This window comes from Bubalus kerabau, chromosome 4 (assembly GCF_029407905.1).
Source record: "Bubalus kerabau isolate K-KA32 ecotype Philippines breed swamp buffalo chromosome 4, PCC_UOA_SB_1v2, whole genome shotgun sequence".
Lineage (NCBI taxonomy): Eukaryota > Metazoa > Chordata > Mammalia > Artiodactyla > Bovidae > Bubalus > Bubalus kerabau.
In genome coordinates this window covers 120847675-120872646 of record NC_073627.1, presented here as the reverse complement: position 1 = coordinate 120872646, position 24972 = coordinate 120847675, and the positions used below count along the sequence as shown (strand labels likewise).

The window sequence follows — 24972 nt, the reverse complement described above, 5'->3', positions numbered from 1 at the left end:
CTAGTGTGAAAGTAGATGGTACCATAACAGCAACAATGTCATAAAACCTAGAAACTGAAGATTAAATTAGCATGCAGCAGATACCTGCACAGTGCCCGACAGTGTCTCTGATGTGGGGCTGAGGGAAAGAAGAAATAGATTAAGGGGAATTAGCTGCTTCCAACCTAGCAAGACGGCTATGTAGGGAATTAAAATTCCACGGGACATGCCCTGTGGAAGCACAGAGCTGAGCAAGTAATTCTCCCCAGAGAAGGTTGAAAGGTTTCAGAGGAAGGTATGAGGGAGGGGTTAGGACAGGGTGAGGGGAAGGAATGGCGTGTGTGTCCGTCAAGCCCTGGAGACCTCAGCAAGTTCTTGTAGCAAATAGGGTGCCGGGTGCCTGGCAAGCCCCACCCCAAACTATTGGTGGACCCTAATTTCCTTCATCAGACCCCTCCTGAAGGACACCTGGGTTGACTCCAGATTTTCCCCATTATGTAAGCATCCCACATTGGACTTGGGGGCATCTGATTTTGTGCACACTTCCATGCCAGGCAGAGTACTGGCAGAGGGCAGGTGCCTAAGGTAAGTCTTTGGTCAAAGTGCAAGAGTTGTGAACTTTGATGGGTGTTGCAACCTCACTGGAGAAGGCGATGGCACCCCACTCCAGTACTCTTGCCTGGAAAATCCCATGGATGGAGGAGCCTGGTGGGCTGCAGTCCATGGGGTCGCTAAGAGTCCAACACGACTGGGCGACTTCACTTTCACTTTTCACTTTCATGCATTGGAGAAGGAAATGGCAACCCACTCCAGTATTCTTGCCTAGAGAATCCCAGGGATGGGGGAGCCTGGTGGGCTGCCATCTATGGGGTCACACAGAGTCGGACACGACTGAAGCAACTTATAGCAGCAGCAACCTCACTCCAAAACTGAACACATTTACACTCAACATAACCAAAGTGTGGTCCCTTGCCAACACCAGCTGTTATCAATCTTCAGAATTTCTGTTGATCAGAAGGAAAACACCTCATGGTTTTACTCTGCATTTCCTGAAGAAATTAACCCCTTTCATCTATTAGCCAGCTGTTTCTTCCCTGTCGTTTGCTCATACAGTTAGAGACCACCTCCTGCCTGGTTTTTTATTTTTTATTTTTTTTGGTTTATCCTTTTTAATTTGTGGATTCTTCCCTATAGCAAAAGTAACCCTTGTAAGTTCTATGCTACGAAGTTTTTCTCATATCTATCATTTTGTTTTGTTCATGATGTCTTGAACTGGAGCAAAGTTTCAAATTTTTCATGTAATTAAATGTCTTTTACTTTATGGCTTTTGCGTTTTATGGCTTATTTTGGAAGGCCTCTGTACACTCTATACTTAAACAGAAATTCTTTGCTGGATTTTATATGTATGTCTTGCATTTCAATGCATTTACATCTTTTTGATTGATTAGAATTTATGTATGGCATGCTGAAAATATATAACTCTAATTTTTGTTTAAATGAATTATCAATGCTTCAATCAATTAAAAGCATGTTTTTTTGTCTAATTTAAAATGCAGGGACTTCTCAGGCGGTCCAGTAGTTAGGACTTCCGCTTCCAATGCAGGAGGTGTGGAGTCAATCCCTGTTCAGGGAACTAAGCTCCCACATGTGGCCAAAAAATAAACAACCACAAAAACCAAAATGCAATTCTCAAGTAAACAAAAGTTTCTGAACTTTTCCAGTTATCTGTCTTTCCTTCTGCCAGTGGCTTTGTATTTTAATAGACCATATGCTAACATTACATTTTACTAATGTCCACATATGTTAAATATTTTTCAGCTATCCTCTTGCACTAACTTTCCTAGTTAAACACTGAACTAATATTTACTAATGTTTGTGATTATTGTGAATGGGATCTTTCCTCATTTTTTATTGTTATCACTGGAATTTGGGAAAGTAATTGACTTTTATACATTTCGATGTAACCAATCACAATTCTGAACATAATCATTTATAATCTTTTCCACTGATTCCTGCAGTTTTAATAGAAAGTCACATCATCTGTGATTTCTGTTGTTTCCTTAGTGTAGTAGTTAAAGGCTCTGAAACCAGCCCCACCGACTCTCCCCATGTTCATACCCTGTCTGATCCCACCTGCCCTTTGCACCTGACCATAATCTGGCTCTGCTGCTGTAAAACACTGTCTGCTCGCAAGGAAGTGACAACAATAAAATGTATTAATATCTGTAAGACACTAAGAGCTCTGCCTGCTTTATTTTCGGGTTGTCTCTGGACTCGTCAGGTGCTTCCCTCTTTCCTAAGGCCTGGTTCCCACAGGAAGTTGATGATAAAAGGTGATTTCTGATCTGAAATGGATTCTACCACTTGGACATCTTTAGCATGTTAAAGTTAATATCTGCTGCTGCTGCTAAGTCACTTCAGTCGTGTCCGACTCTATGCGACCCCATAGACAGAAGCCCAGCAGGCTCCCCCGTCCCTGGGATTCTCCAGGCAAGAACACTGGAGTGGGTTGCCATTTCCTTCTCCAATGCATAAAAGAGAAAAGTGAAAGGGAAGTCATTCAGTCATGTCCGACTCTTAGCGACCCCATGGACTACAGCCTACCAGGCTCCTCCATCCATGGGATTTTCCAGGCAAGAGTACTGGAGTGGGGTGCCATTGCCTTCTCTGAAAGTTAATATCTAGAACATTTTAATTTGATATATGATGCAGGGCACCCAAAGCCAGTGCTCTCTCGCAACCTGGAGGGATGGGGTGGGGAGCCAGGTGGGTCGGGGTGTGGTTTCAAGATGGAGGGGACACATGTATGCCTATGGCCAATTCACAATGATGTATGGCAAAAACCATCACAATACTGTAAAGTAATTATCCTTCAATTAAAATAAACAAATTCTAAAAAATTAGTATCTAATACATATTAAACATTATGTGTCAGGAACATCCCAGGTGCTTTCCGTAATAACCACAAATAATATTAAGAGCTAACTTTCAGGAATGCTCCCTACCTACAAAGTAGGGTTTCTCATGCTTTACACAAATGACCCAGAGCAAGAGCCCTTAAACCCCTCCATTATATACTCCTGATTCATACGCATTTTCATTTAACCCTCATGATGATCATAATATACTATGGACTTATGTCCATTGTACAGATGAGGAAATTGAGTCTAGAGTGGTCAGGACACCTGCCCAAGGCCACATGCTAGTAAGTGGCAATGCGGGGCTTCTACAGCCAAGATGCTACACTGCCCACGTGGGCTCAACTCACAGCCAGCCAGCAACTGTGGTGGTCAGGCTATAGAATGAACAGGGACTTCAGTAGTGGCCCTCTCAAGTCTCTGAGTCCCCGGCCAGGAACACTGGCAGAGCTGGTCCAACCCCCAGCAAACTGCCCAAAACTGTGTTCCATAAAGGGGCTGCTCTACCAGGCAGCGGGGCACCAAAGGCGGGACAAAAATGAGGAATGAAAGTGATGGTGAACGGTAAATTCCAACTCTAGGTTCCTTGGTATTCCTCTTAGAAACTGCTCACTTCCCCTTCAGGGCCATATTTCCATAGCGAAGCATTTCCTGAAAATCCAGATGCACACAGAGACAGCTTGTGAGTGTCCAACTGCTGAACAGGGGTGAGGGGAGCAAAGTGTGCTCCTGACTATGGTAACAAGGTTCCACAGTAATTCCATGAGCCAGGATGACATTTTCTGGGCAGGCGGCCCAGGAGTGAATGGGAGTTCCCAGAAAGTGGTTTATTCAGAAAAGGATGTAAGTTCAGGCTCAAAAGCCTGTTCATAAGTGAATGAGGAGTTTTGCATGGGAAAGTGATCAGATGGCCCAGGAGACAACCCACCTGCCATGTTGGCTTTGGCAGGCTGCTTTCTGGAAGATGCTGGGGGGTGCTTGTAGTTAAAGGATCTCGAGCAGAGGGAAGAATTTCTGGGACTTTTGGTGTTCCTTCTATACTTTATTTTCTTTCTAATGCCCTGGATTTCTTCCAGGGGCATCACCATTCTTTCTGTCCTCCCATTTTGTGCCTATACATTTCCCAAGAAATACATGAAGTCAAATGCTAACAGAAACATTGGTCTCCCCTTCACAATAGCTGCCACGTGCTCTCACTCACATTCATATTCTGTGCACTCTTAGGAAGCCAGGAAGAATAAGGAGACTTATTCTTCTTGGTAACACCAGAGCCTAAAACCAGGCTAGCCCAGAGGAGTGCTCAGGCACCATTTACTGGAGGGGTGGATGGATGGATGGATGGATGGGCAGATGGATGGTAAATGGATGGGTAGATGGAGGGTGGGTGGATGGGTAAGCAGACAAATGGGTAAATGAACTAATGAATTAAACATGTCTTCAGACCTTTCCACACTATCTTTTCAATCCCAGCACAAGCCATCCCTCTAGGCAGCCCACTCTCTGCTCTCCAAACACACTACTTTCTTCCCTCGAGTGCTTTCCAGGGGCCATTCTTTGCCTTCCTAAAAATTTATAGAAGAATTTCTGCCTTCTTCTCTGCCTAATTCTACTCCTGCCCAAGGCTGAAGCTCATCTAAAAGCCCTCCCTTCTCCTCCAGCCAAAGCAGAATCCTCCTGTCCTCAGCTCCTGACTCATCATTTAGCCCTTGGCTATGAACTCCTTGGACCATCTATTGCCAATCACGCATGTTAAAATGGCTCTACTAAGTGCTAATGGAGTACTCTGGCTTCCCCTCTCATATATCAGGATCTAAAATGGAAGATTCCTAAGGGCCAAGCCACAGAACCACAGAGAAGGCAGGAATGCATAGTGGGGAATCCCTTCCCCCAGATGGCGTATGAAAGAGGACTCTAAAGCTTAAGTCATTCAGCCCAGCTGGACTCCCTGAGGGCTTGTGGCTGCAGGCCAAGCACTCATAGGAGCAGGCAATCAGTTAAGGGCAGAGATGACAGCAGCAGTTATGGCTGCCCCATCAGCACACCCCCACCCCTCACCCATGGTTGGTTATGGAGATGTGTTAGCAAGTCCTGGCAAAACATACAACTCGAAGTCAGGTTTGAGGCATCTTTGTGTGTGTGTGTGTCTTATGTGGTCCACTGAGTTCTCAAATGAGAGCAAAAATTCCTTTGTTATTGTCAGCTAGATGTTTTTGTTACAACAGACTGAACTCCGAAGAGTAAATACCACTAAGAAGGGGGTCCTGGCTTGGTCAATGAGAGTATCTATGCATATGTGTGTAGAAATGGGTGTGCATACACAGCATAAGGTCAGATCCTCCCACAGGAGTCCCCACCACGAAGGAAGGGAAAGCAAATGAAAGCATTGCCTGTTAAGCTCTTTGTGTACCAGGCACTATAGTAGGTACTTTATATGTGGCATTTTGGTGAGAGGCCTGTTGTAGGGGGTTGAATGGTGGGCCTCTGCAAAGGTTTATCCATGTGCTCACCTCCACATTCACCTGTGAATGTGACCTAGTAAGAAAAAGGGTCGGGACTTTCCTAGTGGTCCAGTGGCTGGGACTCTGTGCTCCCCATGCAGGGGGCCAGGGTTCGATCCCTGGTCAGGGAACTAGATCCCACATGCTGCAACTAAGACCTAGGGCAGCCAAATAATTAAAGTAATTACTGCAAAAGAAAAGAAAAAGGATCTATGCTGGTGCAATTAAGCTAAGGATCTCTAGATGAGATAAATCATCCTGGATTATCTGAGTAGGTCCTATATCCAATGACCACCTTGTGAGAGACAGAAGAGAAGACACACAAAGAAGGAGAAGGCCACGTGAAGCAGAGGCAGAGACTGGGGTGAGGCAGGAATGCCCAAAGCCCCCAGAAGCTGGAAGGGGCCAGGAATGGACTCTTCTCGGGAGTCTCTGCAGGGAGCAAAGCCTTGCTGACAGCTTGACTTTGAACTCCTAGACTCCTAATAACTGAAAATAAATTTCTCTTGTTTTAAGCCACCAAGTTAATGGTACTTTTGCTCTAGCATCCCTAAGAGATCAATACAAGGCCCATGGGTTTTCTGGTGCTGGTCCAGGGGTCAACACATGTTCATGAATCAATTAGTCACAAAGACATTTAACTAGGAGTCAACCATACCAGAGCCAATTCCATTCACTGACTACAGGCCTCAAAATTCTCCAAGCCAGGCTTTGGCAATATGTGAACCGTGAACTTCCTGATGTTCAAGCTGGTTTTAGAAAAGGCAGAGGAACCAGAGATCAAATTGCCAACATTCGCTGGATCATGGAAAAAGGAAGAGAGTTCCAGAAAAACATCTATTTCTGCTTTATTGACTATGCCAAAGCCTTTGACCGTGTGGATCACAATAAACTGTGGAAAATTCTGAAAGAGATGGGAATACCGGACCACCTGATCTGCCTCTTGAGAAATTTGCAGGTCAGGAAGCAACAGTTAGAAGTGGACATGGACAACAGACTGGTTCCAAACAGGAAAAGGAGTACGTCAAGGCTGTATATTGTCACCCTGCTTATTTAACTTATATGTAGAGTACATCATGAGAAATGCTGGACTGGAAGAAACACAAGCTGGAATCAAGATTGCCGGGAGAAATATCAATAACCTCAGATATGCAGATGACACCACCCTTATGGCAGAAAGTGAAGAGGAACTAAAAAGCCTCTTGATGAAAGTGAAAGTGGAGAGTGAAAAAGTTGGTTTAAAGCTCAACATTCAGAAAACGAAGATCACGGCATCCGGTCCCATCACTTCATGGGAAATAGATGGGGAAACAGTGGAAACAGTGTCAGACTTTATTTTTCTGGGCTCCAAAATCACTGCAGATGGTGACTGCAGCCATGAAATTAAAAGACGCTTACTCCTTGGAAGGAAAGTTATGACCAACCTAGATAGCATATTCAAAAGCAGAGACATTACTTTGCCAACAAAGGTTCGTCTAGTCAAGGCTATGGTTTTTCCAGTGGTCATGTATGGATGTGAGAGTTGGACTGTGAAGAAGGCTGAGTGCCGAAGAACTGATGCTTTTGAACTGTGGTGTTGGAGAAGACTCTTGAGAGTCCCTTGGACTGCAAGGAGATCCAACCAGTCCATTCTGAAGATCAGCCCTGGGATTTCTTTGGAAGGAATGATGCTAAAGCTAAAACTCCAGTACTTTGGCCACCTCATGCGAAGAGTTCACTCGCTGGAAAAGACTCTGATGCTGGGAGGGATTGGGGGCAAGAGGAGAAGGGGACGACAGAGGATGAGATGGCTGGATAGCATCACTGACTTGACGGACATGAGTCTCAGTGAACTCCGGGAGTTGGTGATGGACAGGGAGGCCTGGTGTGCTGCGATTCATGGGGTCACAAAGAGTTGGACACGAATGAGCAACTGATCTGATCTGAAAGGGAAAGAGTAAACTTTTCTAAAAGGGTAAACATCCCAGAGAGGTCAGGAGTGGGTGCTTATACCAAGGGTCTCCAGTGGAGTCCTGAGACAAAGCTGAGACCTTCTAGCATGTTCATGTTTTGTCCCCAGGGACAGAGAGGGGGTGGTGGGGAGACAGGGGTATGCAGTGTAAGCAATTTCACCACCAGTGGGAGACAGGTCCCAAAGCCCGGTATTCCTGGCGTGGAGATGCAGGAGGGAAAATTCACGTGCCTCACGCTCCTGGGGACTTCAATGTCTCACAGAAAGATGGCTGCATCCATGTTCCAAAACCAACACAGCATAAACACATTTTTTAAGTCACAATAGGCAAAATGTGAGATAAAAACCATCCACTTACACATAGAATCCTTGCGAATTATCAATAATATCATAAATCATTTGCGATTTGATGGAGCTAAGTTTCTCCATGGCTGCTGCCCCACCGTTGTTCTTAATCCACTCCAGGACCAAGCCCATGACATAGATGCTAAAATAAAGAGTGAAAAAATACATGTATCCATTTAGATCAGCTTTGCACAAATAACAAGACTTCTGAGCAAACTAAAGCTGTACTAAAATAGACTTAAAGACACCATTAGACAAATTAGTTTTAAAAGAGAAAAAATTTCTTTAAAAAGAAAAAAAAAAACTGCTGAGGGGACTTCCCTGGTGGTCCAGTGGTTCAGCCTCCAAGCTTTCAGTCCAGGGGGCACAGGTTGGCTCCCTGGCTGGGGAACTAAGATCCCACATGGCACATGGCACAACCGAAAAATGAAAAATAAAATGGTGCTGAGGGCTCCGTGTGCTCCCCCCTGAAAGCCCACAGGGCAGGAACAGAGGTCTTCTGTGGAAAAGACACAGCTCGATCTGGGCAAATGGAGAAGGCCAGCTATGCCCTCTCTACGAGGGGGGACAAAGGTTCCCCAGAGGAATTTGTGTAGACTTAGTTGCTGGGTGTCTAGGTCCAGTGAAGGTCTGGGGTGCGGACCCCCCCAACATAGCTGCTGCCTCGTTTATTAACACTGTGACAGGGTGGGGAGGGGAAGACACACAAGAAGCTGGTCCCAGGGAAGCCCAAGATACTGACTGGCTCCTTCATTGCCTCCAGGTGGCTGGAGAACTCTGGTATTTCTACCCCCAAAAGGTAGCAGAAGCCAATGTGGGGCTGCCCAGGGCCACTGGGCAGAGAATGGCCTGTACCCAGAACCATGCGATGGCTCCTCCAGAAGCTTCCCCAGCGGGCTCCCCAGATGGCCCTGGAAGGAATGAGAAATGGTGTCCAGGGCCAGAGGGGAGGGATCTCAAAGCAGAAATCAGCCGCTGGGTGTTTACAGCCTCAGCTGAAGCTCTCTGGATAAAGACTGAGAAATCAGAGGGGCAGAGGAGAAAGAAGAAAGCAAGGGGAGGCAAGCACCATTCAGCAGGCTAGGCGCCCTTTTACTGATCATAAAAAGTCTGAGGCCAGAGCTGCCATTATCTTATTTTACAGATGAGGAAACAGGCTCAGAGAGCTTGACTCTGCATGAATTTTACATCCAACAAGTAGCTGATAAAGCAAGATTCCAACCCCAGCTGGTCTGATTCCAAAGGCCCAGCTCTTTGCACAATAACAAAAGGGCTCCAGACCCTCAGCCACTATCTCACCTGCCAGTGGGGCGATCAGGCTGGCACCACAGCTCCGACACAGGTGCCAAGAGCAGCGGCTGCAGGGGCATAACAGCTCACACGTGTGTTCCAGATAAGGTGTTCTCCCACTTTCCCATAAGATGCTCTAGAATTTCCATCTAACCCCAAACTGCTCGTTCCCCCAGGAACCACATAAACCCACCCTACCACATGATCCCAGCAGAGTCACCTGTGAGTCCTGCCTGTTCAACAGTACATTTTGGTGACTGGGCTTCACTTCTCACTGCAGCTGTTTTCCCAGGGTTCCCAAGCTGCTATTTCAGTCATCAAATCACGGCTGCAGCAAAGGCTCAGACCAGGTCCATGGTCCCAGCCAGACCTCAGCACCCACACACTTCCCTCTTGGTGTGTGGCTCAGCCCCATACCCAGACTCACTGAGCATGCTCCTGGCTAATCCTAATGAGATCTGAGCAGCACAGTCAGCAGAGAACCCACCCGTTTTACAAGCCGCCCAGAACTAGCACCCTTAGCTTCCGTCTACAAAGCCTCAGTGTAAGGCAGATGGCTTAGCAGGAAACGAGTTCTCCTGGAGACCAGATGCCCCAGAAGTGGAAGGATGTCTGGCCTCATGACTCAGCTGGAACCTCTAATGCATAGCTAACACACGCTTCCACTCCCACACCATCCGAAATCTTCAAAACACAGGGGTCCTAAGACGCTTATGCAGCCTTGCAACTTGGTCTCCATTCTCCCCACTAACCAGGGTATCACTTTTAACTGATATATTGTCTTCACTTCTAAAATGCCACCAGATTGGGCTTCCCTGGTGGCTCAGACTGTAAAGAATCCAACTGCAATGCAGGAAACCCAGGTTTAATCTCTGGGTTGGGAAGATCCCCTGGAGAAGGGAATGGCAACCCACTCCAATATTCTTGCCTGGAAAAAATCCATGGACAGAGGAGCCTGGAGAGCTACAGTCAGTCCGTGGGGTTGCAGAGTTGGACACCACCGAGGGACTAACATTTTCACTTTCTTTTCACACAGTGTAAGTGTACTGTCTAAGCCTGTGCGTTAAATGACTATATAAATCACAGCAGATCCATTCTCTGGAATATCACACCGCAATTCAAAGGGTAAAAAAGGCAAGCATTTGTCCTGACACAGCCGTGTTCACAGTACATTGCTGGGTGGAAAAAGAATTCACAGAGCAGCAAGTATGGTAACATTTCATTTGCATAATTAAATATATGGCTCTATTTGCATCTGCCCTGCACAGCAAGCAGTTAGCAGTAGTTTTGCCTCAGAAGTCTTTGCCAAGATCTTGTGTTAACTTTTCTAAGCAATACAAAATGCTTTTTGGGCACTAGGGATTAGAAAAGCACCCCAGAAAGCCCTGGAAACTCTCCCTGGCTGTTCTGAAGGACTAAGCCTCCTGGGCAGGCCCACATTCCCATCCTGATAAGAAGGATGGCCTGGGTTAGTGGGGAATATTTTGTTTCTCATTAGCTACTTCATACGATAGATAAAACGAATTTATACTTACAGGTCCCGTTAGTCATGGGAAGTAAATCTGCCTTATAGGGTTAGAAAGGAAGTTTAGGAATCTGTTTGCTTGTCCACAAACTGGGCTTAGTGTTAAACAGAATTTCCACATGGTCCTTTATTCCACCCCAATTCACTGCTCAGGGTTACAGGCAATTATGTGAAGGCCAGTTGTCCAGTTCAGTTCAAACAAACTTCCCAGGGCCTCTGGTCACTTGGCTCTAATTTTATTAGAAAAAAAAAGAGCTTCTTTTTTAACTTGGGACATTTTCAAGGACTTCCACGTGATACAAAGTTCTGAACTGTTCTGGGTGCCTTATCAGCTCACAGCCAGGCCTGGGGAGGGTATCATGCACAAATCCTCCTCTCTCCATTCGATGCTTGTTCTCACTGGGAGAACTACAATTTTCTAATCTTAAAAACACACCAAATGAAATCTTAGTTTTTCAAGTCATAGACTGTAAGTAACTGCTCAGTCACACAGATGTTTACTGTTTTTCCTTTTCTCTTCTTTTAGAGTAAAAGAATCCAAGACACCAAGGGGTGTCCTGGGTCAGAATTTAACCCAATCTCTTTTGACCTCCACATTTATATGATTCTCTCTTTTTTTAATTGGCGTGTAACTGCTTTACAGTGTTGTGTTAGTTTCTGTTGTATAACAAAGTGAATCAGCTATATGCAATTCTGATCAAATCTTATTGTCAGTACTGCCCTGAGATGGTCTCAGTTTTCACTATCCTGATTTGTCTGGAGAAGAAACCTTGCTGTTTTTCTCCCCTTGTTTCTGTGTGTCTGGCTCAGCTCCCTCCTTAGGCAGAAAGCCTCCAGGCAGGGAGTGTCTGCCCTCCCCCGCCTGTGCCCCTGCCCCCAGGTGACCAGGTTGGCCCTGCACACCTTACTGGTCAACGCCTGGGGCAGAGGCCTGCACAGGCGCTGGCAGGGTAATGACCCTCTGTGAGTCATTCAAGAAGGACTTTCTCTCAGTGCCTCCCCCAGGTCTGACTCCAGACATTTTTATTTCCCATTAGACAGACTCACCTGCTAACTCACTATTTCTGCTGACTTTTAATATTAACAGGCTGCATTTTAACATATTCATTACATTAAAAAAAAATTGATTTCAAGGTCACTCACTCACATAGAGAAGGTGCCAGAGGGAAAGACAGCTCATCCTGCTCCCCCAGTCTATGGTCTGATCAGAACTGCTGGCCTTCAGGGCACATCCAGGGCCAGGGCTTTCCCGGCCCCACACACTTTCTTGCTCCCAGAGCCTCAGTGGTCTCTGCCTCTGCCTGAAAGACTCATGCGCCCGAGACCAGACCCTGGCTGTTTGTTCTAACAGGTAAGGACTGAACGCCTCCCAGCACCTCCTGCCACAGTGTGGCCTGGCTCCAGAGCCCCTTCCCCAGGGGACCCAGCTGTCCAGTACTGCTCAGCACAATAAGGCTCCTTTCCCAGCTGGCCAGTGGTTACTGGTTTGTCCACTACCAGAAACCCCAGAGACAAGACAAGTGGGCAAGACAGGTTCAGCCCTGCCCCGCAATCCCCACCAGGCACTTCAGAAGCACTTTCAACCGGAGTGAGACAGAGTGGGATTGACAGGTGACCAGGAGAAAATACCGGACACCTCCGTTGCCTGAGGGAAGCAGGGGACACAGAAAGAAGAGCTGCTGCAGCCTACATGAGCTACGCAGAAAACCAGCAACAATTTCCATCAGCATTCCAGCTGTGGAAAAAGCTCTTTTCTTCCTGTGGTAAATTATATGGAAGAAGTATCTTTCCCACAGGCAGCGCCTCGGAGGGAGACCGCTAACAAAGCCTCAGCCCCCATGTAGCCAAGGCCTGCACTGGCCCGAGCACCTCTTCATATGCTCTGTTATGAGAGCATCCACCATCACTGAAAAACTTCAAAGAGCAGGACTCCAACAGCCATCTATTCTCCAGAGATGGGACCCTTCCAACACAAACCCACACTGGTCATTTTGCTGTTGAAGAGCATGAAGGCACCAGCTGTACTTATCCAGGCTTTCAAGTTAGACCGCCTGGGTTCAAATTCACGCCACTTCCTAGAAGTATGGCTTTGGCTTCTTCACTTGCAAAATGGGAATAACAATTAGAGTACCTATCTCCTAGGGTGCTTGGGAGATTAAGTGGGTCATATGCATCACTATTTACATCATAGATGCCCTGGAAAGATAAGATAATCTATAAACTCTGGCTCTTATCCCTGCTGGTAAACAATAATACAGCACTAACATTTATAAGCCACTGAGAGCCAGGCATTCACTAAGCACAGTTTGGTGGTAGAGGTTTAGACACTACAGGCTCCTCTGTCCATGGGATTCTCCAGGCAAGAATGCTGGAATGGGTTGCCATGTCCTTCTCCAGGGGATCTTCCTGACCCAGGGATTGAACCCAGGTCTTCTGCATTGCAGGCAGATACTTTACTGACAGCTACAAGGGAAGCCCCCAAGCATATTTTAGACACATATTTTAATCATCCAATCTTTATCAACAACTAATTACTCTTGGAGACACCAGATACACAAACAGATTAAGCAACTTGCCTAAACTCACACAGATTGCTAGTAATAAAACTTATCAGGCTAAATTTTAGGTGTCACAAAGATTTTCACCAACTGCCTGAGTCTGAGAGTTAAAAGACCATAAGGTGGAATAGCCTTACTTTCCCCAAATGTGCTATAATGCGGACTCTGACTAGGATTAACAGGAAGCCAGGCTAACAGGACCCCTGCAGACTGGGTGAAAAACAGAGAAGTGTTTGTTCCAGCCAGTGTGTCCAATGCCAAGCCGTGGGCTTCAAGCAGGCCCAGCTAGGGAATGAAAAAGGCAGGTAGCCCAGCCTTTGAAAGTTCTTCTCTAAAGTTGCACTGCTTGTTTGAGATGCAGGCATGACACTTCATGTGGAGAAAGCTTTTGGGCTAATGGTGAACCACCAAGGCTACCAAGACCAAACAGAAACACCCCAAAAAAGAAAGGCAAGGAAAGCTGATCAGACAGTGCACAGAGGAGGATGAGGAAGAGGTGAGCTGGGCAGAGAATCCTGAAGGACATCTGGGCGATTAGGTTACCAATTCACAGAATCATGTCCAGCTTCAGAAAGTCACATAGTATTGATGGAAAATGCTGAGACCCCCTCCTTCCCTGGTCCCCAAGCCACACCCTGGAGTTACCTGAAACAGGGAGGTGTGTTGTACAGGGAGTTATTTCCAGCCTGCACTTTGTAATCCAGGACCGAGGGGCACTCTTTGAGGGCAAACCCCAGCAGGTCGTCTCGGACAATCACCACCGTGACCCCTGCAGAGCCAACATTCTTCTGGGCACCAGCAAAAATCACACCAAACTGCCAAAGAGAAAACGTGCTATTTTAAACATACTTGGTCATCTTTCATAAATGTATGTCAAATTCCCCAATCTCTTTCTAAAACACAGTTTTTATGAGGAAGTAACTCAATTTTAATCCTGTTCAGAGCAAATTCCCTTTTCTAAAGGAATCTCTATCTGGACAGCAAATCAATACTTGTGAGTTTAGAGCCTGCAGATTATGAATCTGCCTGGTCCTTCTCCCCATGAAGAGGCCAGCCCAAGCCCACCACTGTGAAGACCTTGTATCTATTCCTATTCACTCTATTACATCTCTTTATTACCTCCAAACCCATCTTTAAAATAAGGCTGCTGACCTTGGTGACCTAAAGAAACCAATTTTTTAATCTACTTATATTTGTATAAAGGGACAATCAGAAGACACTGAGAAATGAAACAAGCTGCCCAAGAGAGAAAAAAATTCAGAAAAAGAGATGTTTAATGTACTTTGGGACAATTTCCATGTAAGATATAGAACCTTCTTCCATGTCTCCCCATAAACCCTTTAGGAAAATTCAGTAGCATCCCACATGGGAGGAGGGGGATAGCCTGGCCCAACAGGAAGAGGTATTTTTACAATTGGCATTGTTTAGAATTGCCAGTGTATGGTAAGTGAAAATAAAAAGTAGGCTATAAACAAAATGTATATATTCACACAACAGAATATTACTTGGCCTAAAAAGAAATGGAGTTCTGACATGCTACCACAAGGGTGAACCCTGAGAACATTATGCTCAGTGAAAACAAGCTAGACATGAAAGGACAAATATCGCAAGACTCCACTGATGTGAGGTTATCTAAACCAGTCAAATTCACAGAGACTAAAAAAATTATATAGACAATAGTGGTTGCCAGTGACTAGGGGGAGGAAGGACTGGGGTTATTGTTTAATGGGGACAGAGTTTCAGTGGGAAGAAAAAGTCCTGGAGACAGATGGTGATGAGAATTGTACAATCATGTATATGTACTTAATGACACTGAACTGTATGCTTATAAATCATTAAAACTGTCAATTTTATAATAAGTATATTTTACCAGAATTTTTTTAAAGGCACACTACCACTTAGTTTGTTTTAACTTCCTTACAGATATCACCCTCCTAACCCCTGCCCCCCATGTTGTGCAACGGTGGGTGCCTCTCCCACTGCCCACCCTGGAGATCCACCTGGGAATCTCATGTCCTATGGATGCTCTTGGTGCTGGGGTGGCTAACAAGGTAAGGCAGGGCTCCTTCATAGCCCCCCAAGTTTGGATAATGCATATCTTCCCTTGACAACAGCAAGAAATTCCCAAGGTGTCAATGAAAAAAAATTCTAAAAGCCACCCTCAAAGGCAGGTGAATTCCCCAAGGAATCAAGTAGGACCCTGTGAGGCAACTGTCAACAAAGGCCTGTGAAGGTCCGGATGTAAATATTCTGACAACCAAGGTCGGCCTTTCTCTGTCCTAGTATATGTTAAAATGTCCTTAGAAAAACCAAACTGGGTTCCGCCTGACCCAGGCCTCTTTCAGGCTTTACCTTGGAAACATCCACTGGCCTGGACAGGAAGTTTGAGGACATGTCGCAGACCAGCACTGCTCCCTTGACATCAGGGATAAAGTCAAACTCCACTCCATGCACAGTCTCATTGGCGCAGTAATACACATAGGAGGCATCCGGGTTGAGGGTCCAGGTGCTCGGATCTGGAATTTCTATCACAGGAGACAAGTTAGGGACTCCACGTTTCCTCCCCTCTTCCCTTAGGGAGACGGGAGTCCACCAGGTACGACACCCCTCGCCTAGCAGGGGAAGACTGATCCCAGAGCATTCACAAGTAAAAGGCATCCTATTCATCTAGTATTACAATCACCACCAGTGTCTAAAAGGATGCTCCATCTCATTCCTTTGACTTCTACTGGGGGCAAATAATCTTCAAGAATGGTGTGGTAGGTATTTGGGTTTTTCCTTGTCACCCAGCTTCCAACATCCTAGGTCCACAGACAGTGCCCTTTGGGTGCCAGTCTCCCTCACTCTCAGCTCATGTGATTCCAGTAGAACCAATTCTACCCACAGCCCTGAAGGGAGAATGCAATTCAGGCAAGGCCACTTGACTGATTTGGAATGGGACACAGGAGACATGAGACTGTTACTGGGAATGTTTGAGCAGAGGCATTGAAACTTGGGAGAATATAAGGCAATGAGCAGCTGCAGCCATCTTCTAAAAATGAGGGGGCAGCTTTCCTGACTGTGGAAGAGACAGAGGGAGACGCCAGGACCAGGAGAAGTCCCCTCACTGTAGGGGGGCCCTTGATTAAGCCATACCTAAAGCCAGCCCAGCCCCTGGGTTTTGCAACTAAGTTAGCAGCCCAGGTGGAGAGGGAAATGGCAACCCATGCCAGTATTCCTGCCAGGAGAATCCCATAGACAGAGAGCCTGGTGGGCTATAGTCCATGGGGTTGCAAAGAGTCGGACACAACTGAAGCCACTGAGCAGGCATGCACACAACAGCCTAGGATCACTCTTTCTGCAGCAGCCAGTTAGTAATCTTAACAGGAACAGGCAGCCAATCTAAATAGTATCAAACAGGGGAAGAAAGAATTGCCCAGGGCAGGGGTAACCTGCTAGCTAAGGAGGGATCACCCACTGGCCAGCATTTCACAGACCAGCTCAGCTACCAGCACTTACTCGTGTAACTCCCAAGTTTGGGATGGACGATATTCACAGTTCCGAACTTCTTGGCTTCTTCTGCAGCCTTAGCTGACCAGGATCCTGTCACCACATAGTCAGCACATCTTCCTGCTTTCAGGCCAATCAGGTTTAAGGGGACAGCACTGAACTGGCCACACCCACCTCCTTGTACAAAAATCACTTTGTAGTTGTCTGGAATGGCTCTGGGCAGAAGCAGAGGTGACAGTAAACAGGGTCAAAGATTGACAGTGAGTGATGCTCTTCCAGCACTTAACCCTGGGGTGGACACACAGTAAGCACAATGGTAAAGCCCCCCCTCTGCCTTCCCCACATCAGTCATTTATCTACTCAATTTCTTGCACAGATATTTACTGGGCCCCACAGTGGAAGTCTGGGCTTCCCTGGTGGCTCAGACGGTAAAGAATCTGCCCACAACGCAGGAGACCTGGGTTTGATCCCTGGGTTGGGAAGATCCTCTGGACAAGGGAATGGCTACCCACTCGAGTATTCTTGCCTGGAGAACTTCATGGAAGGGGAGCCTGGCAGGGTACAGTGCATGGGGTCGCAAAGAGTCGGACATGACTGAATGACTAACACCTTCACTCACTTTTCACGTTGAAAGCCTATGGTTACTGTTTCAACAGAATCTTAGCAACACCCTGCTGTTCCTTTAGGGAAGCATTGGATACCACTCTCAATCCAGCTGGTTCAAGGGTGCCCAATCCCAGCTCCAGGGGATGAGCACATGACCCACGCCAGTCAGTGGGGTTTGGTTCTGAAATCTTGGATCCAAACTTCTAGAAAAGAGAACCTATTTCTATTGAGGGAAAGAACTTGTAGGAGCTAAATCTGCAACCACTGGTGGCCATCTGATAAAGCAAACACATAAAAAAGCAGATCCAGGAGACAGAGGAAAAGACCTTCTTTACAACATGTGAGCTCCTGCACTTTTCTGTCCTATGAAGTAATACATTTATTTATTTATTTATTTACTTAAGCCAAGAGTTGGGTTTCTCACTTGCAACCAAAAGTCCTAAAAGTATATATGTGCTGGTCCATGCTACGAATCAGGTGAACAGTGGAGAAGGATCTTCCATAACGCTTTAGACCTAAGCATGTTTCACCTACTCCATATATATTGAGATTAAGAGCGAAATGATTTGATTCCAGCATGGAAAATTAAGATGATGATTGGCATAGCCACAGACCATGGAAACTGGACCCGAGCTTTTGAGCAATGTCAGAGCTTAGGAACAGGTTATGCAGAAGGCAAACAGCCAGGCGACAGAGCTCCAGAAAAGAGGCTTAAGGAAAGCAGCAAAGAGCTGGGCAATGTGAGAGGGTCTTGGGCTCACCAGCAGGTGGTATGGTGTGCATGTATCTGGTTCTGAGCCATGGCTGCCTATCTCCAGGGCTCCAGAGAATAGCGGAGCAGACAAGCCTTGGGAGGCTCTAACTACTAGGTTCTTGGCAGCTGGGAGGACAGCAGCCCAAAGCAGGATTCCAGGTTTATGTTATTCAGATGCAGTTAACAAGGCCAAGAACTGGATGGAAGGACACCAGAGGTCTGGGTACAGGGGTCCAAAGGAATTGGCCCATACATTGAGCCAGAAGTCCAGGCTGGAGAGGCTCACAGCTCTGTGGGTCACATGGCACATCTCTCCGGCCAACATTCCAAGCATTCATGAAGGACAAGATCGCTCCATGAACATAATGGGGACCCAGCAGGCAGCCCCGCGTGCTGCCAAACAGATGATGAGTGCCTCTGACCTGCACATTGTGGTGGGCTTCTAACACTCCTCAGAAAATGTCACTAAGTCTGCCCCATCTAAGGCATTTTATTAAGGCAATTTAAAGAGCAAGTTATTACACAATTAGTACAAACCCAATTTTGTTAATGAAATAATGCAAGGATGAACCCTAAAACTTTAACAATGATTATTCTTGACTGGTAGGGTTATGGACAATTCCAGTTAAATTTGTGTTTTTTCCCTAAGCTTCTCACCATGAACATGCACCAGTGTTATGAGCAGAAAACAAACAAGTATTTTGTTTTTAAGGTGACCATATTTGTATGTCTATGTGAGTATATAATGCATAAAACTGTAGCTTAAAGCAGCAATCTATTTAAGAATATAGTTTCCTCTAGGTAAGAAAAGCAGTGCAGATAACTAAGAGAATTCATTTGAGGAGCAGTTCCCAGAGTTCATAACCCTTAAAATTGCCCAAAGAGTCTGTTAAGAATGAAGTTTCTAAAGAGGCTGTGATTTGACAAGTCTGGGTGGGTCCCAGCACTTGAATTTTTTTTGTATCTCTCCCAAGAGGTGATTCTGACAGATTGTATGAGGCCCATAATTTAAAAGCCAGTGAACTAAATTACAATTAATTATGCTGACCACTTGTCATTTAAATCCCTTCTAATCCAATTTAACTTCCACAGTGCTGAAAAATCCTTCCCAGATATAATGATTTCAAATCTTTGGAAAAACCACATAAAATAAAAATAAACACACGAATGCAGGATGAGGATCAAATTAAAAGCATTATGTACTGATCTAGTGAATCTGGGAGAATCTTTAAAAAGATCTTTTAAAAGAATCTTAAAAAGATGACTTTTAAGAATGAAATATTCTGAACACATAGCAGAATGTAGTAATGCAACATACACCTACGTATATGGATTACCAAACAAGAATAACACAACTTTGTCTTTAAAATTTTATACTTACAACAATTCCCGTACAAGGTTCTCTGTGTTGTTGATAATCTTAGAGAAATCTGATGACCTGTGGCTCATTTCTGTGGAAGGAAAAATAAGAAAAATATTCCAGTTCAAAACCAAAGGAACAAAAGTTATTGAAGATGTAACTACAAAATTTGCAAATAAAATAATAAAGTGAAATGTCAGTTATATTGCATACAAATGATGGACCACACATTTTAAGAGAAAATCCAAACTGATTTTCAAACTGCAAACTTTTTAACTTTATTGTCACAGCAGAATGATTTTTTTTCAAGTGACGATAGTCACTGACTGAGCCATTTGCTAATTTATTCTTCAATCTCTGATTTCTCATCACTTTCTCACAAACAAGAATTGTTTGCAAAGGCTGCCCTTTAGGACAACAGCACAAAACACCATACTGTGCTGTCCCTTCACAGAAATTTAAGCACATGTCACTTAATTCAAATTAAGGAACAAAATTCAATAGCAATAGCACACAAAGTTAACCCTATGATCTCTTTAATACTCTGTAGCCTCTGGAACTACCAAAAAAGAAAAAGAAAATTAAAAGTTTTAAAAGGTACATTTTAGAACTCAAAAGTCATCTTTCCTAATAACAGAGGGGAGAGAAACAATGGAATTATTAACATGCAAGATCTTCCAAAAAAGGCTTGTATACTTCTATACATTCAATGAGTTCATGTCTAAGAACAGCAAAAACTGTAAAAAGAAATGTGAAACAATATTATAAATGTTTGGGCACTATTATGCAAATGCATAGGATCTTTTGATCTCAGATCCTATGTATAGCAAAAACTGATTATGAAATTGTAAGCTGAGATGTATAAACCCCTCACCAGCATTTATGTTGATTTCAAAATTGCTTTGATCAAACATGCCACAGAAGTTATTAAAATTTAAAAATACATCTACAAATGCCTATGGGAAGACCCAGTAGAAATTTTAGGCTTCATGATGCATTTTAGTTAGTTCCCTTTAAATCCTGGACATTCATAACATCCAAAAGTAAATCTTACCAAGAACACTAATCCCAATTCCTTTGTAGTCTAATAATTCTTTTTGCATCTCTAGCAACACCTAGGGAAAAAAATATAAGAAAATAAGATGATTTCAATATGCTATGCACAACTCTGTCTGGACACACAGACTGCAAAAGAGGAGGGGCAAGGAGAAGCTCCACCCGCTGGGTCTGTGAGGAAGCATCTGTCCCTGCCACAGCCAATCCCCTCTCTCTGCCTGTTCCCACTGAACCCCGATGATGCAACTTACACTCAAGTTGATTATGAAATTATGCAATATGACCAATTCTAAGATACAGTTTTTCCAAAGGCACAAATTTAGAGATAAAATCTCACTTGAAGGTAAAATAAAAATCAAGTAGGAAGTTTTCTAATAACAATTCTTTACCTGTCAATATCAGTTAAAGAATAACTTTGGGGAAAATCTCATTCCCTAGAAAATGTCCCCTTCACAATTGTATTTTCGAGTCTCACAACTGCATTTGCCACTCTCTGAAAGCAAAAGCACAAAAATTTCTGGGTATAGAGGCCAACAAAAAATAATTTATGCCCAAATTAAACTGATAACTCAATTTTCCATCTTTTTGGTCCACTGGAATGGGTGGGTTGGGCAGGAAGTAGGAAGCACTTGCTGTGAATTAAGACTAGGCTGGGATGCTTCCCAGGTGGCGCTGGTAGTAAAGAACCACCCTGCCAAGGCAGGATATGCAAGAAGCATGGGTTCAATCCCTGGGTCGGGAAGATCCCCTGGAGGAGGAGACCCACTCCAGTATTCTTGCCTGGAGAATCCCATGGACAGAGGAACCTGGCAGGCTACAGTCCATAGGGCTGCACAGAGTCAGGCACGACTCAAATGACTTAGCACACACACATACACCCATGGGGGTACTGATCGTCCCCTCAACAACAGCGCTGAAGGTGATAGTCTCATCCCCAGTGTGCAGGTGAAGAATCTCAGCTGAGTCGATAAAAAAGAACTTAACTGCATGTCCCTGTCCAGCCCTTTGACCCATCTTGTAAGATCACTGCAATCCCATCAGCACATTCTGCCTCACAAGAGCAACTGGACAGGTGGACCCATCTTATGGCCAATCCTCCAGTGCCAGGAAAGGCGGGGAAGGGCAAAGCTCATTCTCCACCCACTGCCCCCAAATACACAGCTTACTTGCTAGAGAGGTGCCTCATTGTTATTTTTCCCAAAAAGGCAAATTACTACACACTAAAAAGAAAAACACCTATTTCATTTATATATATATGTATACACACACACACACACACACACACTTTAATATGGGCCTCCCTGGTGACTCAGATGGTAAAGAATCTGCCTCCAATGCAGGAGACCCAGGTTCAATCCCTGGGTTGGGGAACATTCCCTGGAGAATGAAATGGCAACCCACTCCAGTATTCTGGCCTGGAGAATTCCATGGACAGAGGAACCTGGCAGGTTACAGTCCATGGAGTCTCAAAGAGTTGGACACGACTGAAGCAACTTAGCATGCACACACGCACACATATATGTACTTATTTCGTCTACATTTTTCATACACATTTCAGTAAGAAGAATAGAAAGCCCTTATCGGAGATGCATGCTGCAGCGTTTACAGGAATGAAATGACATAATATTTGGAACTAGCTTAAAATTTATCTAGAAGCAGAAGGGGAGAAAGAGAGTATAGGGGAGGGAGTGCTGAAACAAGATTAGCAAAATGTCCTTAGTTGTTAAATCTTGGCTGGGTCTATAAATTTCATTATATTATTCCCTCTCTATCTTTGAGTATGAGTGAACTGCCATAAAGTAAAAATATCAGAAAGAAAAGCTCTAAAAATGTATACAAAATAGGTGAGACAAACACTTTGTAGAAGCATCTTGCCATCAAAGGAGGTTGCCTTAAAATATACCAGCTAAAGATCTCATATAACATAACCTAAACTAGATCGCAACTTGTATGAAAAAACATATCAGCAATAAAGAATTAGACAAAAAAAAAAAGGAGGCTTAAGAATTTGTCATCGTTTTTGTTGGACACATTAGCACTGGCTGATCAAACAAACTTATACTGAATCCTTTTCTTTAGTATAAACAAACATCTGTGATAGAGTCATCCTTGAACTTCTTTTCAGACTCCCTTCCTCTTATAGAATTTTCTTATAGTATTCTCTGAAAAGAACATCTATAAAGGTTTATAACCAAAATCATTATAAAAAGCTTTAAAGACTTCTACCCAAAAAGCATACCCCTCTAATCAAGTGAAGTTTATTTTTTTCAAACTGAAGAATGCAATAATTTTGTGGATCACAACCAATATTTTTTTTAATGAACTAGAATAGACCAAAGAAGAATAGAATATAAAATTGTGTATGTTGTAGTCATCAGGCTAAATACTTCATAAACTTTTTGTTTTGATTATGTGCAGGTACTTGCTCACTTCGTGAAATATATTTTTCATTATGGTTACAGCCAAAAAAAGTTTGCAAAACTTCTCTAATCTTTATAATTCAACTAACTCAAGAAAACACATAAATAGAAACAGCTGCCCCCTCACAGGTTAGAGAGCACATATGAAGGCATAAATCCTCCAGGAAGATAAATAATAAGTAATTGTACTAATAATAACAATTATCTTTATAATAAATGCAGAACAAATTACACAGGAAACAAATATGAAAAAGATTCCAAAACATGGAGGGCGAAAACCAGTGAGGGTAGCAGAAATTTTTGCATATTTGTGACAGGGAATCTCACCTATAACAGACTGCAATAACTAAGAAAAAAGTAAGCCCTGTACTCTCAGCTACTATGAGCACTGAGAAAAGCAAAATGTTCTTTACCGTCTACAATTATAAAAATTCTCTCTTCTTAGGACAACACAGAGAAGGCTCTGGCCCAGGGATATTTCCACTCTATTTAACAATAGATAATTGAAAAGCACTTGGCTATGTCTCATGTTGCTACAAGGTATTATCAGAGTTATCCCGGTTAGAAAACGCAAAATGTAACAGCAGGGGCAGCTGGTCAACGCGTCCAAGGCACATTCGAGACTAGGCCTCCTTCACAGCTGGGGGATGGGGAGGAGAATGGGGGTGGGGGGAGTGGGTATTGAAGGTTAGGGAAGGAGCTGGAACCCGGCTGGGGGCTGGGAAGGCAAGGAATGAGTTACACTTGCACTTGAAAGGTCTGGTAATGGCCCGGGGGAGAATTCAGTCATTCATTTGCTCCAGAACAAAATGAAGCGAACTGGGCTAGCTGCCCAGTGCCTACCAGAGCTTGAATATTAGAATGCCTTTAGGGTACACGCCAGTACAGGGAGGAAAAATCTATGCATGAAACAGAGCAGAGAAAAATAGGTTTAGGGACGGGTGGAGTCTCTGAGAAGCAAAGAGGGAAAGGCTGGACTGTACTGAAGTCTTTCAAACTTAAATTTTTGAAAAGCAACGTTTCCAAGTGCTAGCTGAAGCCAACACTGCTCCCGAGGGGTTTTGCACGGGCCTCTAGTTTACACTTCGCTCCAATTAACACGATCCCCATTCACCACTCATTCACCATGTCCATTCACACATCCACTCAACACTGCCTGGCTCGCAGCACTGCTGGGCAAGGCGAATGCACAGTTGAGACTTTTTCTTTCCCGCCGCACCCCCAGTCCGACCCGGTTGAAGGCACAGCGCCTGAGTTTGCAGGTGTGTTGAGCAGCGAGCCAGCAGGTCCCCAGCGGGCAGAACTCAGAACGCGGCGCACCAGTAGCCGGCGCCAGGGGCAGTTGAGCAAGCAAACTTCAAGTTTCCTTCTCCAAAGTATTCTTCCAAAGGCCCACCCGCGACATATCCTGAACTGGGCGTGCACACTCATGCAGAGTATTCAGGGGACTCGGGGAGGGTAGAGGGGATCCGAGCCCTCCACGCAGGGATGCACAGCCACCAACGCGCCTGCTCCCGCCTGGAGCGCCGTCCTAGCGCGCGCTCCCCGGGACTTACGGAGCGCGGCAGCTTGGCAGGCCCGGGTCCGAAGTTGACCACCGGCATCAGGGAGTCCATGGTGCTGCTGCAGGGACGGCGAGTCAGCCGGAGAGGACCTATCGATTGGGCAGCGCAAGTTTGCGTCTGGCGAAGACTTTCCTCTCTCTTTCAGTTCCGAGAGGCGCCAGTAGCGGCCTGCACTATCGCTGGCCCTGCGCTGATTGGTTTGCGCGATGGGACTCTCATCCCCCATTGGTCGTGCTTCGCAGTCACGGCTTATGAGCAGTTGCTCCACCTCGCGTTTTCTGTTTCAACCCTTTTTGATCAATGCAAGGCGCGCGGGAGATTGCACCAGCCTGTCGGCTCGGCTGCTTGCCCGCCCGACAACCGTGGGCGGCTAGAAGCGGTTGCCCTTGCCAACATGCGTTGGCACTTCTGCACCCTTGAGGCCGGTTCCAGTCCTCCAACCCTGACCTCAGACTCCGTGGGCTGCATGGGGAGATGCGGAGTAAATTATTCCTCACCCCCATCCAACTACATCTTCACCAGACCGTAGACTGGACTGTGATGCATTTGTTTGAGTCAGCAGTCATTAACTCACTAAACTTTCCTAAGCACCCCCGCCATGGGCGCCAGATACTACAGGGGAGAGGCAGAGCCCCCAAGGATGGAACTGCAGGGTGAA

The 24972-nt window shown here is 45.1% G+C and overlaps 1 protein-coding gene across 1 annotated transcript in view; it reads right to left on the bottom strand.

Moving 5' to 3' along the window:
- PSAT1 (phosphoserine aminotransferase 1) overlaps positions 1-24491 on the bottom strand; it is a 28563-nt gene extending 4072 nt beyond the window's left edge. The window contains exons 1-7 of the mRNA XM_055578380.1: positions 24306-24491; positions 20328-20388; positions 19295-19364; positions 16563-16768; positions 15417-15589; positions 13710-13879; positions 7705-7833 (exon numbers count right to left, since the gene is read on the bottom strand). Of these exons, the coding sequence (XP_055434355.1) occupies positions 7705-7833; positions 13710-13879; positions 15417-15589; positions 16563-16768; positions 19295-19364; positions 20328-20388; positions 24306-24365 (869 nt within the window). The 5' untranslated portion in view covers positions 24366-24491. The remainder of the gene's footprint in view (positions 1-7704; positions 7834-13709; positions 13880-15416; positions 15590-16562; positions 16769-19294; positions 19365-20327; positions 20389-24305) is intronic.
- Between the last annotated feature and the right edge of the window lie 481 nt (positions 24492-24972).